Source organism: Phyllobates terribilis, unplaced genomic scaffold (genome assembly GCF_046119375.1).
Source record: "Phyllobates terribilis strain yellow unplaced genomic scaffold, ASM4611937v1 Scaffold_4__5_contigs__length_816908805, whole genome shotgun sequence".
NCBI lineage: Eukaryota > Metazoa > Chordata > Amphibia > Anura > Dendrobatidae > Phyllobates > Phyllobates terribilis.
In genome coordinates this window covers 816197019-816210078 of record NW_027362764.1, presented here as the reverse complement: position 1 = coordinate 816210078, position 13060 = coordinate 816197019, and the positions used below count along the sequence as shown (strand labels likewise).

The 13060-nt window shown below is 58.8% G+C and overlaps 2 protein-coding genes across 2 annotated transcripts in view; both read right to left on the bottom strand.

The window, feature by feature from the left end:
* Positions 1-1093: 1093 nt before the first annotated feature.
* Positions 1094-13060, bottom strand: part of LOC141264748 (nuclear receptor-binding protein 2-like) — an 88131-nt gene continuing 76164 nt past the window's right edge. The window contains exons 3-8 of the mRNA XM_073677010.1: positions 10188-10310; positions 5565-5666; positions 4299-4388; positions 4184-4224; positions 2393-2487; positions 1094-1140 (exon numbers count right to left, since the gene is read on the bottom strand). Coding sequence (XP_073533111.1) covers positions 1094-1140; positions 2393-2487; positions 4184-4224; positions 4299-4388; positions 5565-5666; positions 10188-10310 — 498 coding nt within the window. The remainder of the gene's footprint in view (positions 1141-2392; positions 2488-4183; positions 4225-4298; positions 4389-5564; positions 5667-10187; positions 10311-13060) is intronic.
* LOC141264131 (uncharacterized) lies at positions 1150-2373 on the bottom strand. The gene is made up of 2 exons (XM_073676441.1): positions 2333-2373; positions 1150-2258 (listed from the first exon to the last, which is right to left on the bottom strand). The coding sequence occupies exons 1-2, from the start codon at positions 2371-2373 to the stop codon at positions 1157-1159; spliced, it is 1143 nt and encodes a 380-aa protein (XP_073532542.1). The 3' UTR covers positions 1150-1156.

Below are 13060 nucleotides of genomic sequence, written 5' to 3'. Positions count from 1 at the left end.
AGGAGCAGAGCGATCACCGCAGAACAATGGAGGAGCAGAGCGATCACCGCAGAACAATGGAGGAGCAGAGCGATCACCGCAGAACAATGGAGGAGCAGAGCGATCACCGCAGAACAATGGAGGAGCAGAGCGATCACCGCAGAACAATGGAGGAGCAGAGGGATCACCGCAGAACAATGGAGGAGCAGAGGGATCACCGCAGAACAATGGAGGAGCAGAGGGATCAGCGCAGAACAATGGAGGAGCAGAGCGATCACCGCAGAACAATGGAGGAGCAGAGGGATCACCGCAGAACAATGGAGGAGCAGAGCGATCACCGCAGAACAATGGAGGAGCAGAGCGATCACCGCAGAGCAATGAAGGAGCAGAGCGATCACCGCAGAACAATGGAGGAGCAGAGGGATCACCGTAGAACAATGGAGGAGCAGAGGGATCACCGCAGAACAATGGAGGAGCAGAGGGATCAGCGCAGAACAATGGAGGAGCAGAGCGATCACCGCAGAACAATGGAGGAGCAGAGCGATCACCGCAGAACAATGGAGGAGCAGAGCGATCACCGCAGAGCAATGGAGGAGCAGAGCGATCACCGCAGAACAATGGAGGAGCAGAGCGATCACCGCAGAACAATGGAGGAGCAGAGAGATCACCGCAGAACAATGGAGGAGCAGAGCGATCACCGCAGAACAATGGAGGAGCAGAGCGATCACCGCAGAACAATGGAGGAGCAGAGGGATCACCGCAGAGCAATGAAGGAGCAGAGCGATCACCGCAGAACAATGGAGGAGCAGAGCGATCACCGCAGAACAATGGAGGAGCAGAGCGATCACCGCAGAACAATGGAGGAGCAGAGCGATCACCGCAGAACAATGGAGGAGCAGAGCGATCACCGCAGAACAATGGAGGAGCAGAGGGATCACCGCAGAACAATGGAGGAGCAGAGGGATCACCGCAGAACAATGGAGGAGCAGAGGGATCAGCGCAGAACAATGGAGGAGCAGAGCGATCACCGCAGAACAATGGAGGAGCAGAGGGATCACCGCAGAACAATGGAGGAGCAGAGCGATCACCGCAGAACAATGGAGGAGCAGAGCGATCACCGCAGAACAATGAACTTACCGTTGACAAATACCCGATGCCAAACTAAGGAATGCAGTGGTCACCATCCACGGGGGAAACATGGAAGAGAAAGGAGAATGGAGGATGACACACACTGTGGATTCTCTACTGTAAGAGGCTCACTCTCTATCCCCCTCTCCAACTCGCTCTCTAGCCCCCTCTCCAGCTCGCTCTCTCGCCCCCTCTCCAGCTCGCTCTCTCGCCCCCTCTCCAGCTCGCTCTCCAGCCCCCTCTCCAGCTCGCTCTCCAGCCCCCTCTCCAGCCCGCTCTCCAGCTCGCTCTCTAGCCCGCTCTCCAGCTCGCTCTCTAGCCCGCTCTCCAGCTCGCTCTCTAGCCCGTTCTCTAGCTCACTCTCCAGCTCACTCTCCAGCTCGCTCTCTAGCCCGTTCTCTAGCTCGCTCTCTAGCCCGCTCTCCAGCTCGCTCTCTAGCCCGTTCTCTAGCTCACTCTCCAGCTCACTCTCCAGCTCGCTCTCTAGCCCGTTCTCTAGCTCACTCTCCAGCTCGCTCTCCAGCTCACTCTCCAGCTTGCTCTCTTGCCCCCTCTCCAGCTCACTCTCCAGCCCGCTCTCCAGCCCGCTCTCCAGCTCACTCTGTATCCCGCTCTCCAGCTCCCTCTCCAGCTCGCTCTCTAGCCCGCTCTCCAGCTCGCTCTCTAGCTTGCTCTCCAGCTCGCTCTCTAGCTCGCTCTCCAGCCCGCTCTCCAGCTCGCTCTCTAGCCCGCTCTCCAGCTCGCTCTCTAGCCCGCTCTCCAGCTCGCTCTCTAGCCTGCTCTCCAGCTCGCTCTCTAGCTCGCTCTCCAGCTCGCTCTCTAGCCCGCTCTCTAGCCTGCTCTCTAGCTCGCTCTCCAGCTCGCTCTCTAGCCCGCTCTCCAGCTCGCTCTCTAGCCCGCTCTCCAGCTCGCTCTCTAGCCCGCTCTCCAGCTCGCTCTCTAGCCCGCTCTCCAGCTCCCTCTCCAGCTCGCTCTCTAGCCCGCTCTCCAGCTCCCTCTCCAGCTCGCTCTCTAGCCCGCTCTCCAGCTCCCTCTCCAGCTCCCTCTCCAGCTCCCTCTCCAGCTCGCTCTCCAGCTCGCTCTCTAGCCCGCTCTCCAGCTCGCTCTCCAGCTCGCTCTCTAGCCCGCTCTCTAGCCAGCTCTCCAGCACACTCAGCAGACACCGTGTTCAGGCTGGTAACATATGCCGGAGCGCACTGCCATACACGGTCTGCACATACGATACATATTATTACTTGTTAAGAGATGGGCGAGCGGCTGATACATTGTAACAAAGAGGATTCACCGGATCCAATCTTGATGAGGCCATTGTGCTGGATGAAGATCGTGTCGTTAGTCAGGTTCCCATGTATAATGACCGGGTCACAAGAGTGGAGGTAACTGAGGAAAGATGGAGGAAGTCTGTGAAGGACAACCCCCCACATGTGCAGCTCCGGCCCCCTCCACAGAAAGCGCACAGTCCCCGGCCCCCTCCACAGAAAGCGCACAGTCCCCGGCCCCCTCCACAGAAAGCGCACAGTCCCCGGCCCCCTCCACACAAAGCGCACAGTCCCCGGCCCCCTCCACACAAAGCGCACAGTCCACGGCCCCCTCCACAGAAAGCGCACAGTCCCCGGCCCCCTCCACACAAAGCGCACAGTCCCCGGCCCCCTCCACACAAAGCGCACAGTCCCCGGCCCCCTCCACACAAAGCGCACAGTCCCCGGCCCCCTCCACACAAAGCGCACAGTCCCCGGCCCCCTCCACACAAAGCGCACAGTCCCCGGCCCCCTCCACACAAAGCGCACAGTCCCCGGCCCCCTCCACACAAAGCGCACAGTCCCCGGCCCCCTCCACACAAAGCGCACAGTCCCCGGCCCCCTCCACACAAAGCGCACAGTCCCCGGCCCCCTCCACACAAAGCGCACAGTCCCCGGCCCCCTCCACACAAAGCGCACAGTCCCCGGCCCCCTCCACACAAAGCGCACAGTCCCCGGCCCCCTCCACACAAAGTGCACAGTCCCCGGCCCCCTCCACACAAAGCGCACAGTCCCCGGCCCCCTCCACACAAAGCGCACAGTCCCCGGCCCCCTCCACACAAAGCGCACAGTCCCCGGCCCCCTCCACACAAAGCGCACAGTCCCCGGCCCCCTCCACACAAAGCGCACAGTCCCCGGCCCCCTCCACACAAAGCGCACAGTCCCCGGCCCCCTCCACACAAAGCGCACAGTCCCCGGCCCCCTCCACACAAAGCGCACAGTCCCCGGCCCTCTCCACACAAAGCGCACAGTCCCCGGCCCTCTCCACACAAAGCGCACAGTCCCCAGCCCCCTCCATACATACCGTACAGTCCCCGGCCCCCTCCATACATACCGTACAGTCCCCGGCCCCCTCCATACATACTGTACAGTCCTTGGTCCCCTCCATACATACTGTACAGTCCCCGGCCCCCTCCATACATACTGTACAGTCCCCGGCCCCCTCCATACATACTGTACAGTCCCTGGCCCCCTCCATACATACTGTACAGTCCCTGGCCCCCTCCATACATACTGTACAGTCCCTGGCCCCCTCCATACATACTGTACAGTCCCCGGCCCCCTCCATACATACTGTACAGTCCCCGGCCCCCTCCATACATACTGTACAGTCCCTGGCCCCCTCCATACATACCGTACAGTCCCTGGCCCCCTCCATACATACTGTACAGTCCCTGGCCCCCTCCATACATACTGTACAGTCCCTGGCCCCCTCCATACATACTGTACAGTCCCCGGCCCCCTCCATACATACTGTACAGTCCCTGGCCCCCTCCATACATACTGTACAGTCCCTGGCCCCCTCCATACATACTGTACAGTCCTTGGTCCCCTCCATACATACTGTACAGTCCCTGGCCCCCTCCATACATACTGTACAGTCCCCGGCCCCCTCCATACATACTGTACAGTCCCTGGCCCCCTCCATACATACTGTACAGTCCCCGGCCCCCTCCATACATACTGTACAGTCCCTGGCCCCCTCCATACATACTGTACAGTCCCCGGCCCCCTCCATACATACGGCCCGGGTCTCCTCCATACTGCGGATCTCTCACCTCAGCGCTGACAGGATCTGTGTGCTCCACCTTTTCCAGGCCTGTGACACAACGTAGAGAGTTAGGGGGGTGTAAGGGACACAACATGATGGCGTGGGGGGCATCGGCTTCTTACCCTGGCATTCATCGTCTTACGATTCTTCTTCGTCTTCTTCAGGAACTGCCTGAGGCTTCCCGAGGAGACATATTCTGTTATAAAGACCACCTGCCCCGCAACAAGAACAAGGGGGTCACAGGGGAAAAGAGAAGCCGGAGGAGACCCTGGGCCGACACATGGGACCCCGCGCCAGTCCACCCGGTCACACGGGACCCCGCGTCAGTCCTCCGGTCACACGGTATCCCGCGCCAGTCCTCCGGTCACACGGGACCCCGCGCCAGTCCCACAGTCACACGGGATTCTGCACCACCAGTCCCCCGGTCACACGGGACCCCGCGTCAGTCCCCCGGAACCCCGCACCAGTCCCCCGGTCACACGGGACCCCGCACCAGTCCCCCGGTCACACGGGACCCCGAGCTAGTACCCCAGTCACACAGGAGCCCGCACCAGTCCCCCAGTCACATGGGACCCTGCGCCAGTCCCCTGGTCACACAGGACCCCGCGCCAGTCCCTGGGCCGACACCAGTCCCATCACATGCAACCCCATACCAGTCCCCAGATGAGTCACACAGGGACGAGCAGCAGACCACTGGCCGACATACAGGACCCTGCATCAGGCCTCAGACCAGTCCTTGAGGTCACCCCACACTTTATATACACTGTGCTGTGAGAGTGTTCGCCCCCCTCCTGATTTCTTATTCTTTTGCTTGTTTGTCACTTAAATGTTTCAGATCACAAAACAAATGTAAATATTACACAAAGATAAGACAAGATAAGACAATGAGGCTGAATTACAACAATTCTGCGAAGACGAGCGGCCAATATCCCCCCAGAGCGAGTGGCCAATATCCCCCCAGAGCGAGTGGCCAATATCCCCCCAGAGCGAGTGGCCAATATCCCCCCAGAGCGAGTGGCCAATATCCCCCCAGAGCGTTGTAAAGACTCATTGCCAGGTATCACGTTAAACGCTTGATTGCAGTTGTGGCTGCTCAGGGCCCGACCAGTTATTAGGTTTAGGGGGAAATCACTATCACACAGGACCCAGTAGGTTTGGATTTCTTTTTCCCTTAATAATAAAGACCTTCATGTAAAAACTGCACTTCTATGTCACTTCTGTTATCTTTGTGTAATATTGACATTTGTTTTGTGATCTGGAACATTGAAGTGACAAACAAGCAAAAGAATAAGAAATCAGGAGGGGGGAAAACACTCTCACACCACTGTAAATCAGTTGGTCCTCTCCCACACACATGAAGGGCGCCCCCTGCAGTCAGTGCTCCTCACCCGTGCTGACGTCTCCTTCACATCCAACCAGTATTTGTGGAACTTCACCACGTTGGGATGATCAACAACCATCAGATTTTGGAAGGTGGTGCGGATCTTATCCTGAAAGAGACATCGGTCAATGGACAGAAACTGGAAGCAGCCGACCCCTCGACATAAGCCCATGATGTCATAGTGAACATTTAAGGAAGGCTAGCACTCTGTGACACTCCATGTGACCCCAGTGCAGCTGGGACCCCACCCTGCTGCAAAAAGGTAATTAAAGTAGGTATTCTGATGGATCGCAAACACAAATTCTAGGCAGAGCTTCTAGAAGAATGACGATGCAACAGATTTGTAGCCCTTTCCATCACAAAACTGCAAACAGACTATTGTGAGTCCCCTTTCCAAATTATGAATATTGAAGTTTTTATGAGGGTCCTATAGCTATGGTAGGCATATTTCCGGCTTTGTGACGAACGTAATGCATTGACTTACATCACTGAGAGTTTGTCGCATCACCCAAATTAAAATCTGACAGATGGATGACAATAAATATGCCATGTTTATTATCTATGGAAAGCTAAAATCATAATAGTAAATATGGCATTAATATCTCCCGCCTGGGACCTCCAGAGGCAAAGATATCCTGAAAATTGGAAATCTCTCAATTTTTGGGACCCTAGCCACATCCCATGACTAGCCCTCATATAAGGTAACCGAGAAGAGGTATGTGGGTGTAGTTTTTATACAAAAAATAGCAGTTTTTGAGGTTTTTTTATTGCCATTCCTGGAAGACACAGTTTGCTGTGGTTCTGTACCCTTTCCCTAAAAGGAACAACTTGCTTCCACTACGATCTGCGCCATTTCCGTGACACAGGTTTAGTACATTCCTTCTGTTAGCCTTTATATTTTATGTAATTGTATATATAGTATTGTTTTGTCCATTTTGTATCATCTTTTGCATATTTTTTATAAAAACTAACTATCGTTCTGGATTATATATATAAATTTAATAGCTCTGTTCCTCTCGCTCTGTGAACCACACCCTGAAGCCATACGCTACTCACTGCCACCACCAATCGTTTATACAGGCCGATTGGACACCCGTTACAGGCAGGGCTGTGGAGTCGGTCAGCCAAACCTCCGACTCCCTCATACACGGCTCATGTGTAAGTGATGAATTTACTGTAGCAGATTCATCTCAGTAAAGTCCAGACCCTGAGATCAGGAATAGGACGGACATTTATAGGACATTTCAGAACTTTCCCAAATTCTTATGAAAAAATATTCCCCACAAACTGCATTGAACTACTGTACCCAATGTATTATAGATTTTAGGAGTTGGAGTCGGTCCAGTTTATAGCGACTTCAACTCCACCGTCCTGAAAGGAACTATTACATTTTATACATTAAATCCAGAACGATACACAGTGTTTATAAAATTATACAAAGATGTTACAAGAAGGGCAAAACAATATGATATATACAATCATATAAAATAAAAGGAATAATGAAATAGAAGTACTAAACCTGATGTTGCAGGAAAGGTTCTTATCTTTATTGAGGGAAGTGCTCTGATTAGGAAAATGAACACACACAGCGAACTATGACTTCCAGAATGACAAAGTCAGAGACCCAAACTCGACTTTTTCTTAGCTCAGGGTTAGAACAACATACCTCCCCTTGCTGAGCTCATATGGGGGCGGTTTGTGGGATGTGCTAGGTCTGTTAGAAATTTATTAGATCCCCAACTTACAGGATATCTTCGCTCCTGGAGATCCCAGGCGGTAGAAATTGTCGTCATGTTTCTTATTGTGATTTTACCTGTCTATAGAGATGAAACATGACCTGGATAGCATCATCTATCGGACCATTATTAAGTTGGAGGGGTTAGAATAGCCTTACGGTGATGTGAGTCAATGCGTTATGTTCGTTCCTGCGCTACAACGCCTGCTGTATATACGGGGGGGCAGTGATAGCCTGCTGTATATACGGGGGGGGGGGCAGTGATATCCTCCTGCTGTATATACGGGGGGGGCAGTGATAGCCTGCTGTATATACAGGGGGCAGTGATAGCCTGCTGTATATAAGGGGGGGGCAGTGATAGCCTGCTGTATATAAGGGGGGGGCAGTGATAGCCTGCTGTATATACAGGGGGCAGTGATAGCCTGCTGTATATAAGGGGGGGGGGGCAGTGATAGCCTCCTCCTGTATATACGGGGGGGCCAGTGATAGCCTCCTCCTGTATATATGGGGGGGGGCAGTGATAGCCTCCTCCTGTATATATGGGGGGGGGCAGTGATAGCCTCCTCCTGTATATATGGGGGGGGCAGTGATAGCCTTCTCCTGCATATAAGGGGGGGCCAGTGATAGCCTCCTCCTATATAAACAGGGGGGCAGTGATAGCCTCCTCCTGTATATACAGGGGGCAGTGATAGCCTTCTACTGTATATACGGGGGGCAGTGATAGCCTCCTCCTGTATATACAGGGGGCAGTGATAGCCTTCTACTGTATATACGGGGGGCAGTGATAGCCTCCTCCTGTATATATGGGGGGGGGGGCAGTGATAACCTCCTCCTGTATATACAGGGGGCCAGTGATAGCCTTCTCCTGTATATACGGGGGGCAGTGATAGCCTCCTCCTGTATATATGGAGGGGGGGGGGCAGTGATAGCCTCCTCCTGTATATACAGGGAGCCAGTGATAGCCTTCTCCTGTATATACGGGGGGCAGTGATAGCCTCCTCCTGTATATATGGAGGGGGGGGCAGTGATAGCCTTCTCCTGTATATACGGGGGGCAGTGATAGCCTCCTCCTGTATATATGGGGGGGGGGGGGGCAGTGATAGCCTCCTCCTGTATATACAGGGAGCCAGTGATAGCCTTCTCCTGTATATACGGGGGGCAGTGATAGCCTCCTCCTGTATATATGGAGGGGGGGGCAGTGATAGCCTTCTCCTGTATATACAGGGGGCAGTGATAGCCTTCTCCTGTATATATGGAGGGGGGGGCAGTGATAGCCTTCTCCTGTATATACAGGGGGCAGTGATAGCCTTCTCCTGTATATACAGGGGGCAGTGATAGCCTTCTCCTGTATATAAGGGGGGGGCAGTGATAGCCTCCTCCTGTATATACAGGGGGCAGTGATAGCCTTCTCCTGTATATACAGGGGGCAGTGATAGCCTCCTCCTATATAAACAGGGGGGCAGTGATAGCCTCCTCCTGTATATACAGGGGGCAGTGATAGCCTTCTCCTGTATATACAGGGGGCAGTGATAGCCTCCTCCTGTATATACAGGGGGCAGTGATAGCCTTCTCCTGTATATACAGGGGGCAGTGATAGCCTCCTCCTGTATATACAGGGGGCAGTGATAGCCTCCTCCTGTATATACAGGGGGCAGTGATAGCCTCCTCCTATATAAACAGGGGGCAGTGATAGCCTCCTCCTGTATATACAGGGGGCAGTGATAGCCTTCTCCTGTATATACGGGGGCCAGTGATAGCCTCCTCCTGTATATACAGGGGGCAGTGATAGCCTTCTCCTGTATATACAGGGGGCAGTGATAGCCTCCTCCTGTATATACAGGGGGCAGTGATAGCCTTCTCCTGTATATACGGGGGGCAGTGATAGCCTCCTCCTGTATATACAGGGGGCAGTGATAGCCTTCTCCTGTATATACAGGGGGCAGTGATAGCCTTCTCCTGTATATACAGGGGGCAGTGATAGCCTTCTCCTGTATATAAGGGGGGGCCAGTGATAGCCTCCTCCTGTATATACAGGGGGCAGTGATAGCCTTCTCCTGTATATACAGGGGGCAGTGATAGCCTCCTCCTATATAAACAGGGGGGCAGTGATAGCCTCCTCCTGTATATACAGGGGGCAGTGATAGCCTTCTCCTGTATATACAGGGGGCAGTGATAGCCTCCTCCTGTATATACAGGGGGCAGTGATAGCCTTCTCCTGTATATACAGGGGGCAGTGATAGCCTTCTCCTGTATATACAGGGGGCAGTGATAGCCTTCTCCTGTATATACAGGGGGCAGTGATAGCCTTCTCCTGTATATACAGGGGGCAGTGATAGCCTTCTCCTGTATATACAGGGGGCAGTGATAGCCTTCTCCTGTATATACAGGGGGCAGTGATAGCCTCCTCCTGTATATACAGGGGGCAGTGATAGCCTCCTCCTGTATATACAGGGGGCAGTGATAGCCTTCTCCTGTATATACAGGGGGCAGTGATAGCCTCCTCCTGTATATATGGAGGGGGGGGCAGTGATAGCCTCCTCCTGTATATACAGGGGGCAGTGATAGCCTTCTCCTGTATATACAGGGGGCAGTGATAGCCTTCTCCTGTATATACAGGGGGCAGTGATAGCCTTCTCCTGTATATACAGGGGGCAGTGATAGCCTCCTCCTGTATATACAGGGGGCAGTGATAGCCTTCTCCTGTATATACAGGGGGCAGTGATAGCCTTCTCCTGTATATACAGGGGGCAGTGATAGCCTCCTCCTGTATATATGGAGGGGGGGCAGTGATAGCCTCCTCCTATATAAACAGGGGGCAGTGATAGCCTCCTCCTGTATATACGGGGGGCAGTGATAGCCTCCTGATTTGGGGGGCCACCGATTCGCGGCTCACACCTCGTGAGACTTGAAGATCCTTTTGTCTGTGAAGTGCAGCTCGTTCCACACGACTTCCACTCCTTCCTCTGTGTCCATGGCCAGGAACGTGCTCTCTATGCCGGGCATGTTGCCCTGATTCACCTGCACACAGAGAAATACAGGGTTAAAGGGGAGACCAAAGTGCGCAGCACGCGAGAGCTGTGGGTGGCCCGCGAGAGACGGGGAGAGCTGTGGGCGGCCCGCGAGAGACGGGGAGAGCTGTGGGCGGCCCGCGAGAGACGGGGAGAGCTGTGGGCGGCCCGCGAGAGACGGGGAGAGCTGTGGGCGGCCCGCGAGAGACGGGGAGAGCTGTGGGCGGCCCGCGAGAGACGGGGAGAGCTGTGGGCGGCCCGCGAGAGACGGGGAGAGCTGTGGGCGGCCCGCGAGAGACGGGGAGAGCTGTGGGTGGCCCGCGAGAGCCGGGGAGAGCCGAGGGCGGCCCGCGAGAGACGGGGAGAGCCGAGGGCGGCCCGCGAGAGACGGGGAGAGCTGAGGGTGGCCCGCGAGAGACGGGGAGAGCTGAGGGTGGCCCGCGAGAGATGGGGAGAGCTGTGGGCGGCCCGCGAGAGACGGGGAGAGCTGTGGGCGGCCCGCGAGAGACGGGGAGAGCTGTGGGCGGCCCGCGAGAGACGGGGAGAGCTGTGGGCGGCCCGCGAGAGACGGGGAGAGCTGTGGGCGGCCCGCGAGAGACGGGGAGAGCTGTGGGCGGCCCGCGAGAGACGGGGAGAGCTGTGGGCGGCCCGCGAGAGACGGGGAGAGCCGAGGGCGGCCCGCGAGAGACGGGGAGAGCTGAGGGTGGCCCGCGAGAGACGGGGAGAGCTGAGGGTGGCCCGCGAGAGATGGGGAGAGCTGTGGGCGGCCCGCGAGAGACGGGGAGAGCTGTGGGCGGCCCGCGAGAGACGGGGAGAGCTGTGGGCGGCCGGGGAGAGCTGTGGGCAGCCTGCGAGAGTCGGGGAGAGCCGAGGGCGGCCGGGGAGAGCCGGGGGCGGCCCGTGAGAGCCGAAAGAGGCCCGCGAGAGCCGGGGAGATCCGAGGGCGGCCGGAGAGAGCCGGGGAGAGCTGTGGGCGGCCCGCGAGAGCCGGGGAGAGCCGAGGGCGGCCCGCGAGAGACGGGGAGAGCCGAGGGCGGCCCGCGAGAGACGGGGAGAGCTGAGGGTGGCCCGCGAGAGACGGGGAGAGCTGAGGGTGGCCCGCGAGAGATGGGGAGAGCTGTGGGCGGCCCGCGAGAGACGGGGAGAGCTGTGGGCGGCCCGCGAGAGACGGGGAGAGCTGTGGGCGGCCCGCGAGAGACGGGGAGAGCTGTGGGCGGCCCGCGAGAGACGGGGAGAGCTGTGGGCGGCCCGCGAGAGACGGGGAGAGCTGTGGGCGGCCCGCGAGAGACGGGGAGAGCTGTGGGCGGCCCGCGAGAGACGGGGAGAGCCGAGGGCGGCCCGCGAGAGACGGGGAGAGCTGAGGGTGGCCCGCGAGAGACGGGGAGAGCTGAGGGTGGCCCGCGAGAGATGGGGAGAGCTGTGGGCGGCCCGCGAGAGACGGGGAGAGCTGTGGGCGGCCCGCGAGAGACGGGGAGAGCTGTGGGCGGCCGGGGAGAGCTGTGGGCAGCCTGCGAGAGTCGGGGAGAGCCGAGGGCGGCCGGGGAGAGCCGGGGGCGGCCCGTGAGAGCCGAAAGAGGCCCGCGAGAGCCGGGGAGATCCGAGGGCGGCCGGAGAGAGCCGGGGAGAGCTGTGGGCGGCCCGCGAGAGCCGGGGAGAGCCGAGGGCGGCCCGCGAGAGACGGGGAGAGCCGAGGGCGGCCCGCGAGAGACGGGGAGAGCTGTGGGCGGCCCGCGAGAGACGGGGAGAGCTGTGGGCGGCCCGCGAGAGACGGGGAGAGCTGTGGGCGGCCCGCGAGAGACGGGGAGAGCTGTGGGCGGCCCGCGAGAGCCGGGGAGAGCCGAGGGCGGCCCGCGAGAGACGGGGAGAGCCGAGGGCGGCCCGCGAGAGACGGGGAGAGCTGAGGGTGGCCCGCGAGAGACGGGGAGAGCTGAGGGTGGCCCGCGAGAGATGGGGAGAGCTGTGGGCGGCCCGCGAGAGACGGGGAGAGCTGTGGGCGGCCCGCGAGAGACGGGGAGAGCTGTGGGCGGCCCGCGAGAGACGGGGAGAGCTGTGGGCGGCCCGCGAGAGCCGGGGAGAGCCGAGGGCGGCCCGCGAGAGACGGGGAGAGCCGAGGGCGGCCCGCGAGAGACGGGGAGAGCTGAGGGTGGCCCGCGAGAGACGGGGAGAGCTGAGGGTGGCCCGCGAGAGATGGGGAGAGCTGTGGGCGGCCCGCGAGAGACGGGGAGAGCTGTGGGCGGCCCGCGAGAGACGGGGAGAGCTGTGGGCGGCCCGCGAGAGACGGGGAGAGCTGTGGGCGGCCCGCGAGAGACGGGGAGAGCTGTGGGCGGCCCGCGAGAGACGGGGAGAGCTGTGGGCGGCCCGCGAGAGACGGGGAGAGCTGTGGGCGGCCCGCGAGAGACGGGGAGAGCCGAGGGCGGCCCGCGAGAGACGGGGAGAGCTGAGGGTGGCCCGCGAGAGACGGGGAGAGCTGAGGGTGGCCCGCGAGAGATGGGGAGAGCTGTGGGCGGCCCGCGAGAGACGGGGAGAGCTGTGGGCGGCCCGCGAGAGACGGGGAGAGCTGTGGGCGGCCGGGGAGAGCTGTGGGCAGCCTGCGAGAGTCGGGGAGAGCCGAGGGCGGCCGGGGAGAGCCGGGGGCGGCCCGTGAGAGCCGAAAGAGGCCCGCGAGAGCCGGGGAGATCCGAGGGCGGCCGGAGAGAGCCGGGGAGAGCTGTGGGCGGCCCGCGAGAGCCGGGGAGAGCCGAGGGCGGCCCGCGAGAGACG